Source organism: Falco punctatus (assembly GCF_963210335.1).
Source record: "Falco punctatus genome assembly, chromosome: 16".
Lineage (NCBI taxonomy): Eukaryota > Metazoa > Chordata > Aves > Falconiformes > Falconidae > Falco > Falco punctatus.
Window position 1 is genome coordinate 3,224,044 of NC_137596.1, and position 15,658 is coordinate 3,239,701.

The 15,658-nt window shown below is 45.8% G+C and overlaps 1 protein-coding gene across 2 annotated transcripts in view; it reads right to left on the reverse strand.

Annotated features, from left to right (window-relative positions):
• ETS1 (ETS proto-oncogene 1, transcription factor) overlaps positions 1-8,643 on the reverse strand; it is a 74,626-nt gene extending 65,983 nt beyond the window's left edge. The window contains exons 1-2 of one of the 2 annotated variants that reach the window (XM_080366619.1): positions 8,526-8,643; positions 1,665-1,747 (exon numbers count right to left, since the gene is read on the reverse strand). In XM_080366619.1, coding sequence (XP_080222745.1) covers positions 1,665-1,736 — 72 coding nt within the window. In that variant the 5' untranslated portion in view covers positions 1,737-1,747; positions 8,526-8,643. Of the gene's footprint in view, positions 1-1,664; positions 1,752-8,525 lie in introns of those variants that run through there. The other variant, XM_080366618.1, reaches the window with a different exon arrangement.
• Positions 8,644-15,658: the final 7,015 nt, after the last annotated feature.

Below are 15,658 nucleotides of genomic sequence, written 5' to 3' on the forward strand. Positions count from 1 at the left end.
CCAGAGCCCCCCCAGAAATATGGGGAGCTGTGAGGGAGGGAGAGGCCATGGCCCTGCCCAGGCCGCGGCCTGGCACTGTGGGGGAGCCCAGCCCCGCACTGGCAGGTGCTGGGGCAAGCCGTCACAGTTATGTTCATATTCCTATGGATATTATTTGTGATTATTATGTTTATGTTTATATTTGCGTTATTTGTGTTTATGTTAGTTATATCTATGTGTCCATGGACAGATATATGTATATATATACATGTGTATATATGTATGTGGTATGCACAGGAAGTATATATACAGGTGTATATTTATATAAACTTATGTATTATTACATATATATTACAGAACCTACTGTATTATTATATGCTTACACATAATACATGATATATGTATATACATGTATTGTTTGTATGTGTGATATAGGTGAGTGTACACTCACACATATGTAAACCTAGGTTATATCTGTCATTAGGTATTACACGTTTGTTTTCATTGTATATAAATTTCTATTTGTACTTTATAAAGAAAATAGATGTATTATATATACAAGCATATATAAGTACATGGAAATAATCCCAGGATATAATTCTCATTTTATTTTATACATAGATATTTATAAATATGTATCTATATAGTGTGTGCAAATAGTATGTGTGTATATATACACCTTATATACATATTTATCATATATACTTATATGGTATACATACGTATATGTATATACACATAGACCATAAAATATATATGGTACACAAAAGCATATATAAGAGGATAACAACACAGCCATACATACAAATAAATTCAGGATGCTTTCAATTTTTATTATTATTATTATTTCCCTGCAGGGAAAAACTTTTGCTTCATCTCCAATCAGTATTTAAAAGCCAAATGCATGCTTGGAACCATTTAAAGGAAAGATATCAAGCTATGTTAGAAATATTTCACGTGTCAGAGTGGTCTTTTTTTCCTAATTTGGTGAAAATTTTGCTTTCTAGCAAGTCTTATGTGCAGCCTGGTGTCTCAGCTCAGAGTTACAGCTTTCATCTGACCTTGTCTACTATCTTGAACGCTGGTCAGCATTTCTTTGGACAAACATCTATTAATATGTTTCTCCTAAATCAGGGTCTGATTTCTCTAAATAAGGGTCAAAGCACTGTCAAAGTTGTCCCATAGCTGCTGGCAGTTGGCACGGACAGGCCCGGGATCACACTTAAACATATATTATACATAACCACCCATCAACTGCACAGACAGAAAGGAGCTGGCTCAGGAGAAGGAGTACCAAAGTTGTCCAAAAACTCCAGAAAACTGACCCAACCTTTTCCAAAGCCTGATCTGCTTTGTGCTGATCCCATTGCATTCATCCCCAGCAGGTGAAGGTCAGCACGGGGAGCGGAGGCACCAGGACAATGGTTACCCTAACAATCCTCCTCCAAACACAAGCGCAGGAAATCCGATGCAGTGATCCTACTTCCAGTTGAGGTTTGCAAGCTCGAGAGACTCAGATAAGCTCCGGGTAAACACTCAGCATTCAGGCACTGCTCTGAACTACGTAAAACCTTGGAATATTTAGTGGAGGACACCAAACCGTGTCAGTCAATGGGCTGGCAAAGTCACAGTAACCAAAGAGAAAACAAACTGAAACAGAAAAATAACCCAAACTCCTTTCTTACCATCACTCCGGGGCGAGTCAGAGGATAAGGGGCTGTGTTGCCGATGGTTGTGTCCATATAGTAACTCATCATCTCAGAGGTGCCTGCAGAAATGGAGATGGACATTAGATGCCCTGATGCAGAAGGCATAAAAATTGATAGCATCAGCTAAATCTGTGCTTTCTCACGGCCATATAAAGCTAGGACCAGACTATCATCTTAATGAGTTTAAGCTGGGAAAGTTAAGAGGAAAAATATCTGTATTAACAGCAGATATTGTGATTTGATGTGTTGTATCAACAATGCAAACACACAGATCCATAAGTGTAAACTGTTGAGAGTCTGACAATGGTGAATGAATTATCACCTGGAAGCTGATGGAGCTACTCTGAGGGAAGATGAGATCATATTTCCTTTGCTGTAGAATCGATGGGAAATTCTTGCCAATTTTTTTTCTTTTCAGAGAGAGAAAAAAAAAAAAAAAAGACCAGTTCATTGAGATCAACACCTTTCCTGTAAAAGTTTTGTCAAAAACAATATGTTTCACAAAGAACTTTGCTGTTTTCAAGAGGCACCTTCTGTTTTCTGGCATTAGCTTACGTTCCTCTTGCTAAAGCTCTCCCTTGCATTGCTGAGACTTCTATTCCTGAATAATTTGTAGTGCATTAAATAACCATCTTCAACCCACAGGAGCATGTCACAGTTTCACATGTCATTCCTAGCATGGGACGTACTCCTGTGAGCAAGTCCTTCTACCAGTCCTGTTCATTAGACGTGATTTTTAATCATTGATTAGCCTACTTGTGTAGCTGAGGTGAAGGAGGTGCTATCTGGCTCTGTTTTCATACATGTAGCTGTTGCTCCCGCTCTCCTTTAAATGCACAACAGAAAATGCAGGGCCAATGCACTTTCTGTATTTTGGGGAAATATGACTCAAAGGTGCTGGGAGGAAAGAGTAAAGGGGGAGTAGCCTGGGCTCAGAAGGGCTCACTCAGACAGGATATGACTTGGAGCCAAGGGGAATGGCTATTTTCATCATGCTGATACACGGCATAGCCTGCAAGATGGAAGAGCCGCCGCTGCTTTAACCTCTGTGAGGACACAGCAGCTCCGACACCGCTGGAATACCGCCCTTTTGATTTCTGCAGACCTCCTGTGCTACCGACTGTAACCGCTGCAGATGCAAACACTTCTCCAAGTCATCTTCTAGACAGAGCCAGTGCAACCACGTCACCTTCAGCCTCCACTTCTGTGCTGCACCCACGAATAGCTCCCGGAGGCACTGGGACCCACACCCAGCATTCCCTCCCCTCCTGCCATGCTCACAGGGCCAGGGGCTTGGCTGCTGCCAGGGGCCAGCCGGCGGTTTGCAAACATGCCGGCAAAGGGCAGAGCCAGCTTCAGCTGTGCCTCACTCACCACTTCGGCAAACAGGGACTCCAGATAGCGTCTCCCACTGCGCTCTGTGACTAATGGCCAAATGTGAAACACCTGCATGTGTATGTGTATTAAATTATTATCATCATTTCCTGCTTGTTATTGCTATGTTTTGCTCTAACACCAGTATTAATTTTTTTTCTTTTAAACTTCTTTTCTTAATCCACAAAATGGAAAACTACCTACGTGGTGAAAGAACAACAAGCTTATTTCTCTTTGCGCTTAGAGCAACCCAGAAACACACACATTGCAAGTGCTGCGGCTGAGAAGCCTTAACTAATCTCAGCATCTGCGTGCACCCTACCAGCCTGCTCTAACTAGGCGTTAAAACACGTTTGCTTAAGTCTCATTGCAGCTGGGTCAGCCTGCAGCTGGGTAAAACAAAGAAGGTGCACGCAGCCCATTTCTGCAACTCAGCTAATGAAGGGCAAGGCGCTTAGTCACACACTTGTCCCCTGATCCTAACCTGAAACAAATGTAAACCATCTCACGTAAAAGGGAACTGGTCTCCCTCTTGCTCTGGAGTAAAGATTAATGCTGCCAAACTGTACCAAAGCAAGACAGACGCTGCAAAATGGAGACAGAGAAATCACCGGGCTGATTCACCTATTTCGATGACACACATGTGTCTGAAAGTAAGAAGCTGCAGCGTTAAAATAGCAGTTAAAACACCAGTCCCCACCAGCAGCTTTTTTTCCTGCTTTGCATCTTGTGCAATAGGCAGTTGGGCTTTGGTTTTGTTTTGTTTTTTCCTTTGATCAAGACACCTAAGTCACACCGGTTCTCGAGAACTGCTTTCATGCCTCGCTGAGTGTCGTTTGAATCTTTCTCAGGATGCAGTTGCCCGCTGAACCTTCCAGCAAAGTACCACACGTTGATGCTTGAAGCAGCATGTGCTTCGGTGACAGGAGAAGCACTAAACCCATCCTGACACCCAGGACAACGCTTCATGCAATAAAGAATATCAAGATTGCCAGAGTGTAAAGCAGCACCAGCAACCCCCTCCCAAGCCCTGGCCTGGAAAAAGGGAATTACCATCTCTAGACAGTGGCTCCAATAGATTTATAGCAAAGGCAGTTTGCTTTTTTCAGTTTCTCTTCCCCAGCAAGCTGTACTATTAAAAAGCACAAGCAGGGGGTCAGAAATACAATGCAAACATCATTTGCACCCGCATCTTCATCTGTTCAAGACAAGTCCAACTTGAATGCAAGTTAAATCAGTCCCCCAACCCGATGCAGATTTTGTGGGTGATAACAGTTAAATGACAGACACACGCAGGCTTCAGGCTGCAAAAAAAGGACGTGGAAGACAAGACCTGCTCTAAAAAGGCAGTGAGCAGATTCTACGCACAAAATAATTGTGCTCTGGAAAAACAGGTATGGGAGGCCAGCAACAGGAGGCAAGATGACAGCAGAAAGGGAGCTCGAGTATGCTTTGTCCAGGCTAATTTTAACAGAACTTCCACCACTTCCCATAGGAAACTACTTCACAGCCCAATACATCTCTCACTGTCAGCAAGTTTCCCTGATGTTTGAGCGATATTTTTCTTCTCTCTAGCTTCCTCTAATAAGAGCCTAAATAGTTCCTCTCCTCCCCTTGGACGCCATTAGATAGCTTTAATGACTGTTCAGGAGCTTGCAGCTGAACTAAATTCAATGATCGCGCTCTTTGTGGCAGGTAACTTGGCTGATGTTAGGGAAATCACTGCAGATTTACACCAAGATAATCAAGATCCACGGCTTGCTGAGAGCTGTTAATAAATAGCGGAGAATCAGAGCCATTTGGTAAGATCCTTAATGACTTAACAGCTTGACTTCAGTCTTATTGTTTGCTCTTATTATTCCTGTCTTATTGTGAAAACGTGCAGGAGAAACAGCATTTATTTTGGGACTTGATCAAGTACCAGCCAAAGCTATTAGACTCTTGGGTCATTTCTAAACTAAATTAAATTTTTAATTTAATTTCAACATCCATCCCTCCTTTTTTACAAGAGGTTTATTTTTTTTAAACAAATTACCAAGCTTAGTTTAAAAGGGAAAAAAGCTGTTTGTCCTGATGATTAACACACACACATGCAGAAGTTAGGAAGGAGTTAAAAATGTATGCTAAAACAAAGCAAACTTTGTCTATGGGATCTATGAAGACCCTTTACAATATTTTTGTATAGTGTTTTACTATTACATTATTTTAAGGATGGAAAAAGGAACAGGGCTGAGATAACAGGGATTTTCCTGTGGCAGAGTCAAGACCAGCAGCTCCCATCTCTGTTTCCCGGTGTGGTGCTCAATGTATGGGTCTGTGGTAAGATCCTGCAGCTCAGATTGCTCCCCAATTTCTAGCTGTAGGACCACACTCAGCTTCTGCTCATCCCATATCCCTCAGCCCCAGGCTGGCAACCCACTAAAGGTGTCACTGTGGGGTCCACAACTGGAACAGCTGCAAAAGAGTATTCAGGAGTTTTTCTCCATTCCAATAAACCAACAGGATTCCCTTTCCACAGGGTTAGGTGGGAAGCCAGGAGGATGGGGCAGCAGCAACCCCATCGAAATATTTCTGACTTCAAGAATGTGAATCAAGACTTTAAAAATAAGAAGCAGCACCTTCAGCACAACCATCTGCCGTGGGGTGTTGCACAGGCAGCTCGCTGACCCAAAGCTGCTTAGTGATAGCCATTTTATTTTTGCATCAAGTAATATTTTATCATCTTTGAGGGGGTGGGGAAAATGGCTCGTGGAAATGACATTCTTCAGCAAGGCTTTAACCCTTGAAATCCTGGCACTTTCCAGGCCGCCTGCCAATTCGATTCTCAGGGGAAGGAGTGTTTGTTGATCTGTTGGTATGTTAAAAACCTCATTCCATTCATCAAACCCTGGCACCAGCTTAAAATAAAGGAAGCATCCCCAACGCAGGGCTACAAGCCATAGAAATGAGCATGCTTCTCTTGCTGCCTATTTACAAACCATGCTTTTCAACAGATCGGCCACCTCCTGCCTCTGCTTCATATCAGGGGACCCCACCTTTGTTATGATTTTAAAACTTCGCAGTGTTCTGAAAGATAGTAACTGATTTACTGAAGGGGAACCAGGCAGGGCAGTAAATAATGATGTTATGGTAAATAGAGCGATATAACAATTGCCCTCCTGCACCCTCCATAAATACTCCAAGAGATTAAATGACTTGGCTAAGGTCATATGGAGAAAGTGAGGGTGAGAGGCTGAGTATCTGAACCCCTGAGCCACTATCTTAACGACACGGTGGTGATTGCAGTCGGATTAGCATTGCTGTAAGAAGGTTGTCCGCGCCATTTCTGGGAACGATGCAGCTAGCAGGGGCAGGGGAGGGCTGCCTGTCAGCACATCACTTTCTGCTTTAACGCTGTGCTCTTTCTTTTATCAGTAGCTGTCAGATCTGAAGGAGATATGATGGTACCTTAAGAGCCTTCCATTTGGCTGGACAAACTCTAGCTGAGATGGATGACAGCTGTCGCGAGGTAGTGCCAGGACAATTTGGACCAGACACATGCGCCCACAAGCCCTTGTTCTCTAGGCTTGGTAGTAAACTGCTTTCTGCTTTAGACTTCTCCCTTGCCCTGCTCATTCATCTATTACTCAGCTGCTATTTTATAATTGAGCTAAAATAATGCCACTGTCAACAGTACTACCAAATCTACAGGGAGCTGACAAAGCAGATCATGGCAAGCAGAGGGGTTTAGGTGAGACCCTAAACCAGAGAGGCTGTTGCCATTAAATCTTGCAGCTCTCTCTTGGGTCGTAGCAGCTACTTGCAATTGCAGGAAGATGTGAATGGGTGTGGGGGGGTTAATTAGGTCATCTGTTATTTCACTTATGAATTTCCCTCTGTGAAATAATAGATTTAGAGCACAACCTCATGGGCCAGCTCCTCAGCTAGGGCAAAGCGAAGGGGGAAAGAACTGGGTAAGTTTCCCACTGTTTAGCGAGGATCTCCTACACCAGGGAAGGATCTGGCCCCATGATGAGCACACGTTCCCCATCTCGGAGAGCCCAATCTGCCCTGCGGCAAAGGGGTCTTGGTCAGGGATTGACAGCCCAGCTGTAAGTCTGTGTTTTGCTCCAGACTCCCTGTATGACCTGCAGCAGGACGCTTGGCACCAGCCTGCCCAGATCTGATGGTGCTTTGAAAATCCCACTAAGCACCTCTCTTCATTAGGTATCCAAACTCTTTTAGAAAGTTAGGTTAACTTCCATTTCTCTGTGCCTCAGCTTCCAGATGTATGAAGAAGAAAATAGCACTTGGGTGTTTTCTGATGTGGAGGGACACGTGGTACCCCAGAACTCAGCAGTGAAGCTGAGGACAAGGGACACATACATACTTCCCAATGCTGGGTGCACAAAATGCACAGTGGGCTCCCACACAAATCCCAGCCACTGGGTTAGCAGTGCCATTCCCTACTGCCCAAGGCAAAAATGTCCAGGTAGCCCAAAAAATCTGGTTTGCCAGAAAAATGTTTACATGACAGGTGGGGGAGAGCTTAAAAAAGCAGCCAAATGAGAGGCAGCACGAATGGCCTGTAAGCAGGAAACCGCTCTGGACCCAGCCCACAGCCCCCAAAGGTGTCAGTTGACAGAACAGGATGGGAAGTTGATGGTAACTGTAATACCAAATGAGTGGCCGCATGCAAAGCGATGATTTAGAGGCTAATAGGAAGGGGGAAGGCCTTGGCTGTGCTCCTCAGGGACTCACAAATCCCACTGGCTCTTTTTGGCTGACTGAGGGGTGCAGGATTGTGCCCTTCCCAAGGAACAGCAGCAGCACGGCAGCACCTCCCTGCAGCTGTCAGACTCAGGGCTCCAATTCCTCCCAAAAGCAAATGCTGGCACCTGTGGCACTTTCTTCCCTTTGGGGGATGGCATTGCTGTTGCAAACATGCAGAGATGCAGCAGCAAACCCCGTACAAGCATCCCTCCAAAGACAGGAATCAGCCCCCATATGAGAGGGTCCGCTCCTTCTCTGATTGTCCACGCACGGGGCTGGAGGGAGTCGAGGGAGCATCTGACCCTGAGCACTTTGCTTCTCCCCCTGCCTTGCAACAAAAACAAACAAACCCCCATTCAAACTCAAAACGTAAAGGGAACTGCAAATTTAATCCACTGTAATAATGCCAATGCACAGCCTTCTACCTAGATGAGGAAAATAATCATGTTCTCCTAAACACACATATAAAATTTATATACTCCGTATTAAAAAAAAAGAAAGGATTTTTAGAGGGAAGCATCAGCTCCAACATTTGTATAAGACCCTGCAGTACTTCTAGCAAACACATGAATCAGTTACTGGGTGAAACTGGAAATGGAGAGAGTAAAAGTAAATCACCGGCAAAACAAATCTTAGATGTCCTGAAAATGAACACAGGTACCTACAACCCACGAAAGAGTTTAAAGAGACTCTCTCCCCACCGCCACTTACTACTTAGCTGAAAGACCAGGGGAAAAGCTTATGTCCTCCACGGCTTCCCACACTTGTCTCCGATCTCTTTCCAACTACCTGGTGCTATCCTCTGCGCTGGAGCTGGAGAGGATGGAAATACCATAGTGTTTGCAGCAGGGCTGCCTATTCAAAGGGAGGGGGAGTGGTCAACCCCGCATCCAGGGCGGTGGGAAAGGCGAGCTCCACGCTGCTCATGCTCCAGCGGCCACCGCCAGCCATGGAAAAACCACCTCTGGCAGATGTCACGCCGGTGGGACAAAAAGCAAGAGATGCTGGTTGGAGGTGGGCATGGGGGCAGCCTCCTGCCAGCCCCCCGGTGCGAGCTGCCACTCTGCAGCGGTGGCCTTTGGCTCTGTGCTGCCTCTGCGTCCTGTAAAAGTGATCCGAGGGCTTCGGCGTGCTTTGTGAGTGGAACTCCGGCCCCCCAAAGCCCCCGGGAAGTGGAGCATATTCTTGCACGACAACTGAAAAAAAGGCACGCAGATCACGACCAGGGTGAGGTTTACCCAGCCCTGATCCCTGAACCTCGCTCAGCTCAGCTGCTGCCTCTGCCCGGAGGTGCCTAATGGCAGAAACTGCTGTTTCCTCCTAAAAGCCCCCCTGGGCAGCTCTGTCTTCCCTGCTCCCGTGCGTACCCCAGGGCACTGCTGGCTCCAGAGCGCTGCGCTTTCTGGTGCCTGCCTTACCCTCAACCCTGGGAAGGACCCAGCCTGGTAGCATACCCTAAAACCCCTTATCCGTGCTTCTGGTACCAGGCATGCAACAACAACAAAAACAAACAAACAAACAAACGAAAAAAAAAAAAAAGGTAGCTGCTGCTTGCTTTTAAAAGCATAAAGGCTGAAGCAATCTGCCCTTCTACAAGGCACTACAGAAGGGGGGATGCTTGGGCAGCACTGGGAGCCACTGGTTCAGCTCCCTCCTCTGATAGAGGTGATCCCAACCTGCATCACCCCAAAGGCAGCTTTTAATGCAGATGCTAAAGGAGGCCAGGGGCTCCCCGTAGAGTTGATGGCTGCTGGGACCAGAAAGGCAGGCGAGCACGTTCCCGGCTGGGCAGGAAAAGGGAGGGAGGCAGAAACACAGGTGGCAGCGGGCTCATTCCAAATACCCCAGCATAAATCACCCGCATTGCTCTGGGAGAGCAGGACCTGGGGCTGCCCTCTCCTAACGCCTCTGCCTCCCGCTGCCCTGCCTGCCTGGCCCTCACAGCTTGGCCAAGGACCTCCGAAGCCCCCGTGCTACCCCCAGAACCTGGATGCAGGAGGATGTGCCCATCCTGCTCTCACTCTCCAGGCAGCAAAGCTGCCTTTTCCTCCAGGAGAGGGCTCCAGGCTGAAAATCTTCTCTAGCTCCAGCACAGATCCCTGTCACGACGCCTTCATGAGCAACCACTCCTGCTGAGCCCCTGCTAGCAGCCCCAGGAGCAAGGCAAAGCCCAAACACCAAGAGTTACATATGTGCTGTTCTGGAATATTTTGTTTATGGGCAAAATGAGAGGCTGGGAATAGCTGCTGTGATTTTCCCTAGGAATCCTAATAGCGAAGTGTAATATAATAGCAAAAAGGAGGACACAGCTATGGGACTCAGCCCTTATTGACTCAGTGCACTGATGCCGTAATATTCTGCTTGCCAGAACGTTTGTACAAGTGGCTGGTTTTCAAGAAAGTTTGCAGCATCCTCACAATAAAATAAAAAAAAAAAAGAAAAAAAGAAAAAAAAAAAAGTAGCATGTACCTCTAAGTACCGTCACTGGAAATCCAGGCTGGAGATCCATCTAGGGAGAGAAATAACTCCTGGGGACACCCTTTCCCAGTCCAGAAATGGGTATTTTGGATACTCTCAGCTAAGTAGACATTTGCAAAGTGCAAACCAAAACTGTCTTTGCTATGACATGGGTAATTCCTGCCTGCATAGGGCTTCTGTGGTATCTACTGCTGCCAAATACTTCCCAGAGAAATAAAATGTTCAAAACCAGCGTTCACAGGCCAAAAGATCTCTCCTGTTCCTCACGCCCAGTCCAGGAGATTACTCGAATGCATATAGTGACAAATAACAAGAAAACCCCAATATTTATGCACATAAACCTATTAACAGGTCCTTTGAGGATTTTCTCGAGCTCCTAAGTGAATAACGTTGAGCCTTTGCCTTAACTTAGCAAAACACAGCTACAGGTGGCCTGAATATACATTACCTGTTGAACTTGCAGCCGTAAGGCACGGATTGCTCTTGTAGCTATTTTAATGCAGGAAATGATTTACAGGGTTCCCATCTTCTTGGGAAGGTTTCCAGCCTCCTGGGCTTTGGTACAAAGGCTCAGTCATGTCTGAGCACCAAAGGAGTGGAATGCATCCAGCAATCAATTTTTATCTGGGCAACTCTTCTCAAGGCTGCAGGATAACCCCGCTGGCAGCTGCAAACAAGATGTCTTTCCCTGGGCTGGATGCTTTGCTCTGCAGCAGACAGTTCTTCCGATACAGTAATATATATATATTAATAGCCTCTGTATTATCACGGTCCAATCGACTGTGTGTCTGCAAAATGGAGAGGCTTCTGGTTTTGGCTGTTTCTTACAAGGCAGCACAATATCTGCTGCATGCAGATCACCTCACTTGGCTTGCATGTGGTTGCCTTGTTTCGGGGTCACTGCTGTCACATCAGTCACCCAAGCCAGTTGCTTCAGCTTGCAGCAAAAAGTTGGGTTCAATTTCGGGTAGCTCATGGAATTTATCATAAAGCCATTGTGCATTGAGAAGTACTTTCCATTCCAGATGGTTTGGATTTTCTTGCTACTCGTAAAAAAATAAAATGATTCCTTAATGTTTAACTTAAGTAGTTATTAATGTTTTTACCGAACCTGAGATGTCTCATGGATGTTCCACGGGTTGTGCGCTGGTAGGCTGCTTAAATTTAGGGGCACACAGGCTCCTTCTGGAAGGTGCTGGATGTAGGTGTCAGCAGAAACAGCCCCTTTCCCAATAACCCTATCACCTTACCACGGAAAATGAGAACAATATCATACTGAAGGTGGCTACGGCTGGAGATGGTCATGGTTTGCATCCTGGAGCTGGGGGGTAAACATGGATCACTGGGAAAAATCTGTCACAGCCAGAGTGCTCTGAGTTTCACCAGCTGTCACCTGCTACAATTCACCCGCTTTGCACCCCAGATTACTTTCCAGGGAGAGATCCTGCAGATTTGTGGCCCTGCTTGAGGATCATAAGCCACTAAGGTTGAGAAGATTCATGTAATAAGCTTCCACAACCCTTTATGGATCTGTAAGTATCATCATTTCCATATTACACTGGGAAAAAGGAGCAGGAACTGATAAAATGACCCTGAGCACCTGAATCTGTCTGCTTTTAGTCAGTGTTCCATGCTGACCCCGGTACAAGGGAGCAAGAAAGGGGATCTTGATTTGGGGGGTTATCTTCCCCGCCTCTGTTTGCCCTGGGAGAAGGTGATACAGCCAGATCAAGGAGCTGCCTCTACTTGTAAATATTGTGGCAGGTTTGCCCAGGCTGCAGCAACATTCTCTCCTGCCCCTCCTCAAAATCAAGGCAATGACACACAGCCTGTGCCCTAGATGCTTCAGCAGTGGTCCACCAAGAGCTGTGCACATCTGGTCTCCAGGTGCTGAGACTTTCTGTCACTGCCTGGCCTCGAAAGCAAACTAGAGGCACCACCAGAGCTCATCCCTGCTGGCCAGCAGGCTGGGGACAAACACCCGATGAATTGCCTCCTTGTATGGAGCCCAAGGATGCTGTATGCCCTGTCCAAATTGAGGGGAAATATTTGTCCCCAAAAGCAGGAGGATAGGGGTTTTCCATCCTTGGGTCTGGCAGGAGCTCAGATCCATCATCTTGGATATGATGTGATGGATACAGGATATAAACTAAAAAAGAAGCAGTTCAGGGTGTATGGGAGCATCCTGGATGCTTAAAGCAGTCCACACGTGACTTTCGTGAGGCTATATTCAGTTAGAAGCTACTACAGTTAAATCTCCTTCATATGGATTGAGTTAATTGCTATAAACTTGCTCATACTTCTAGAAGGGGTACGAGAACTGTGCAGAAACAGGCTTTAAACAACAGGCATCTGAAGCTGCTGGGCTGCCTTGGGTGTGATACAACGTGCAGAAAAACTCCTTCAACTTGAGTTTTCATTTTTACTCTGTACACATGACTATAAATACATATATGTGTATATATATGACAAAACCCAAAATAACACCAAGTCCTATCCATATTTTCATTCTGGAAGTGAGAAATTTCCACTCAGCTCTCTCTCTGATGTTAAGCAACATCTCTAGGAAAGTTCTAGCCATAACATTGCCAGCCTGAGCCCTCAAGATGCAAATTTGTGAATTTTGCCTTGCAAGCACAAAAAATAATCACTTTTCTGAAAGCCACCGTAAATATTATCATTGTAATCTCCTTTGTGCACGTGCCTACCCTGCTCACACCGTCAACAATGCAGGGGAAGGATACACAGGGACTCCTGAAAGCTGTAAGAAAAAGGTAAATCAATTACAATTTATGAAAATGTTAACTGGAAAATCAGCCATCATTTACCAGTTCCCTCATTTCAAGAAAAATTAGGCCTGTTGGTCAGGAGGGGGGTTCTTTTATTAGACTGTCTGATACACTCAGAAAAAAGCCAGATAGGATTTCATCACATATACCCTCTTCAGATCTGTAAATGAAAATCCTCATCCAAAATCATTTAATCTAAGACTATAAAGCCAGATTTCAGAAGTGCTCTTTTCCCAGGCAAGCATATAAATAAAGATCAGATTTACAAAAATGCTATCAGCTAACAATTCCTGCTTGAACACATCTGGCCAGATTTCAAAATGAATTCAGCAGCCAGTTAATCACTTGCTTTTTATTACTTAACTTACTATTAGCATGGGGGTAAAAAAAGAGAGATATTTTTATTTTCTTTTATCTATTAAAATATTCCCTGCATCTTGCTGTAGTGAAATTTAAAATGTTGATAAAAATCTTGACATTTTAAAAAAGTCAACTGCTTCTCAAGCCAGTATAAAAATACAGAAAATGAATTGACATCATTTAACTGCTTCCCTTTGCATCTTCTTTCAAAAAAATAAGATTAGCACCGCCGTGAAAATGTCATATAAAACCCATTCTGAAAATAATAAGCAGCTTATTATGGTTAAACTATGATGATAATGAATGGGAAGCTGTAATTATCATTACTGCTGTTGCTGTTGTCTGAGGACACCGTCCGAAATTGGAAAGCTCGGTCCCCTCAGGCCACCTGCTCTCTTTAGATACAGGTTTCTGTAGCGTAGGTGGCCTTGCCTGGAGAGCAGGGTGTGATGGCTTTGGTGTCCCGGGCTTGGAAGACCTCCCTCCTGGCAAGCTGTGCCTCCAAAAATGTTGGGGAAGGGTTGAGTGGTGAAAAAGATCCTGCTCTGCCTCTAAGGACTGTCAGCGGGGCTGAAGCAGCATCTGGAGAAGGGGCTGCAAAGGGACAGCCCAGGTTTCCCATTTGGCTCCACTCAAGGTGGTCCTGGAGACCTCAGGAGGTCTGTTTTCCCCCCAAGAGAGGGACATCTCAGCAGCAGCGGCAAGCACAGCATCTCAGCTGCATCCATAAATCAGCTCACGGTCCCTGTGCGTGATCCCAGGCGTGGAGAAAGGAGCAGTTAGCTTTCCATCACCATCATTTCATGACTCATCACTTGACTCAGACCCAACACAGCACATCCTTTGAAGTCGCTGGGCTTCTCCTTTCATGGCTCACATCTTTTCAATGTCAGAAATGCCACTGTGCTGGGCTGAGGAGGAGAAAGAATTCAAATGACAGAAGAATGAAGAGGTTTCACTGCATTTCACATGACTAGCTGATAAACCTGGGAAGTTCTCTTTTTCTTGAGGCTTTTTTCCAAAATCAAACAGACCTTTTTGTTCTCTGTCAGCTGGCAGGCACACAACAGAGGACAACCAAGGTTTGCTGGTTTTTACAATAGTCACGGGAGGTCTGAGCTGAAATCTGCACCCTCCTGGGTACCACTGTCCAGCCAGAAACATGTTACATGTTCAGCAAAGAAAATATTATTATCCTGCGTTTCTGTGTGAGGAACCGAAGGGCAGGAAAGCTGTGTGATGTGCCTGGCAGCTGAATGGAGACATTTCAGCAGAGTGAAAATTGCACATCTAAACTAATGCAAAGAATGTATCTATCTTGCAAAATACTTTTTGTTATGAGAGTGAGGATGAGGTGGGGAAAAAATACGGTAGCAGAAATGTGAGGCTCGGTTTGTGGAAATGAGTTATTAACATGTCCTTTACCTCTCTGTTTATTTTCCACATGGTTCCAGGTCAAGGAAAGTTTGTCTGTGACAAAGATTAGGCTTTTGAAACAGCTGTGTCTTTTCATATTTAATTCCTGAGCTCCACCGAGCACGTTTGGACAGATTTGCTTTTGTATCCTCTGTTGATTTTCGGGGGAGCTCAGGTGGGATAACAGGACACAGGTGACATCCCCCTAGAGGTGTGGTGCTCCCCTCCGTGAAGGACACCAAGAGCTCCAGAAGGAAAAAAAGAGCAAAAATAATGCTTGTACCAGCAGGCTTAACACACGCTGTCACCATGACTGCCTGGTGATGGAGGGGTTATTTATGGCCAGGCTGGGGATCCAAGTGCTGGGTCCCACATGTGAAGTGAAAGTGGAAGTGTGTGGGTGGGAGGGGAAGCAGCAGCGTCTCATTTATCAGCGCTCCCGGGGGCCGAGCGGGTTTCCACCTGGACCCAGGCTGGTTAAGGAGTGCTTCACACCTCCCATACAGCACTACACGACCCCAGGGGTGAGACCACATCCCAGCATCCATGCTCTGAGGATGGCTGAGGTAGGCACACCTACCCAGAAGAGGGGGGGACGACTCTCACCGGTGTCCAACGACCTGCTCTAGGTGCTTCATTAACCTGCTCATCCTTATTGCAGCTCCACAGCTCTCCAAAAAAAGCCACCTCGGGCAGCCTGGGATGCCCCAGCCTGCTTTCCCCCTTCCCAGCACTCACAGAAGTCTGCAGGAGCTGGCATGGGCCTGTGGGTTTTAAGCAGAGCAAAGGGGGGTGGAAGGG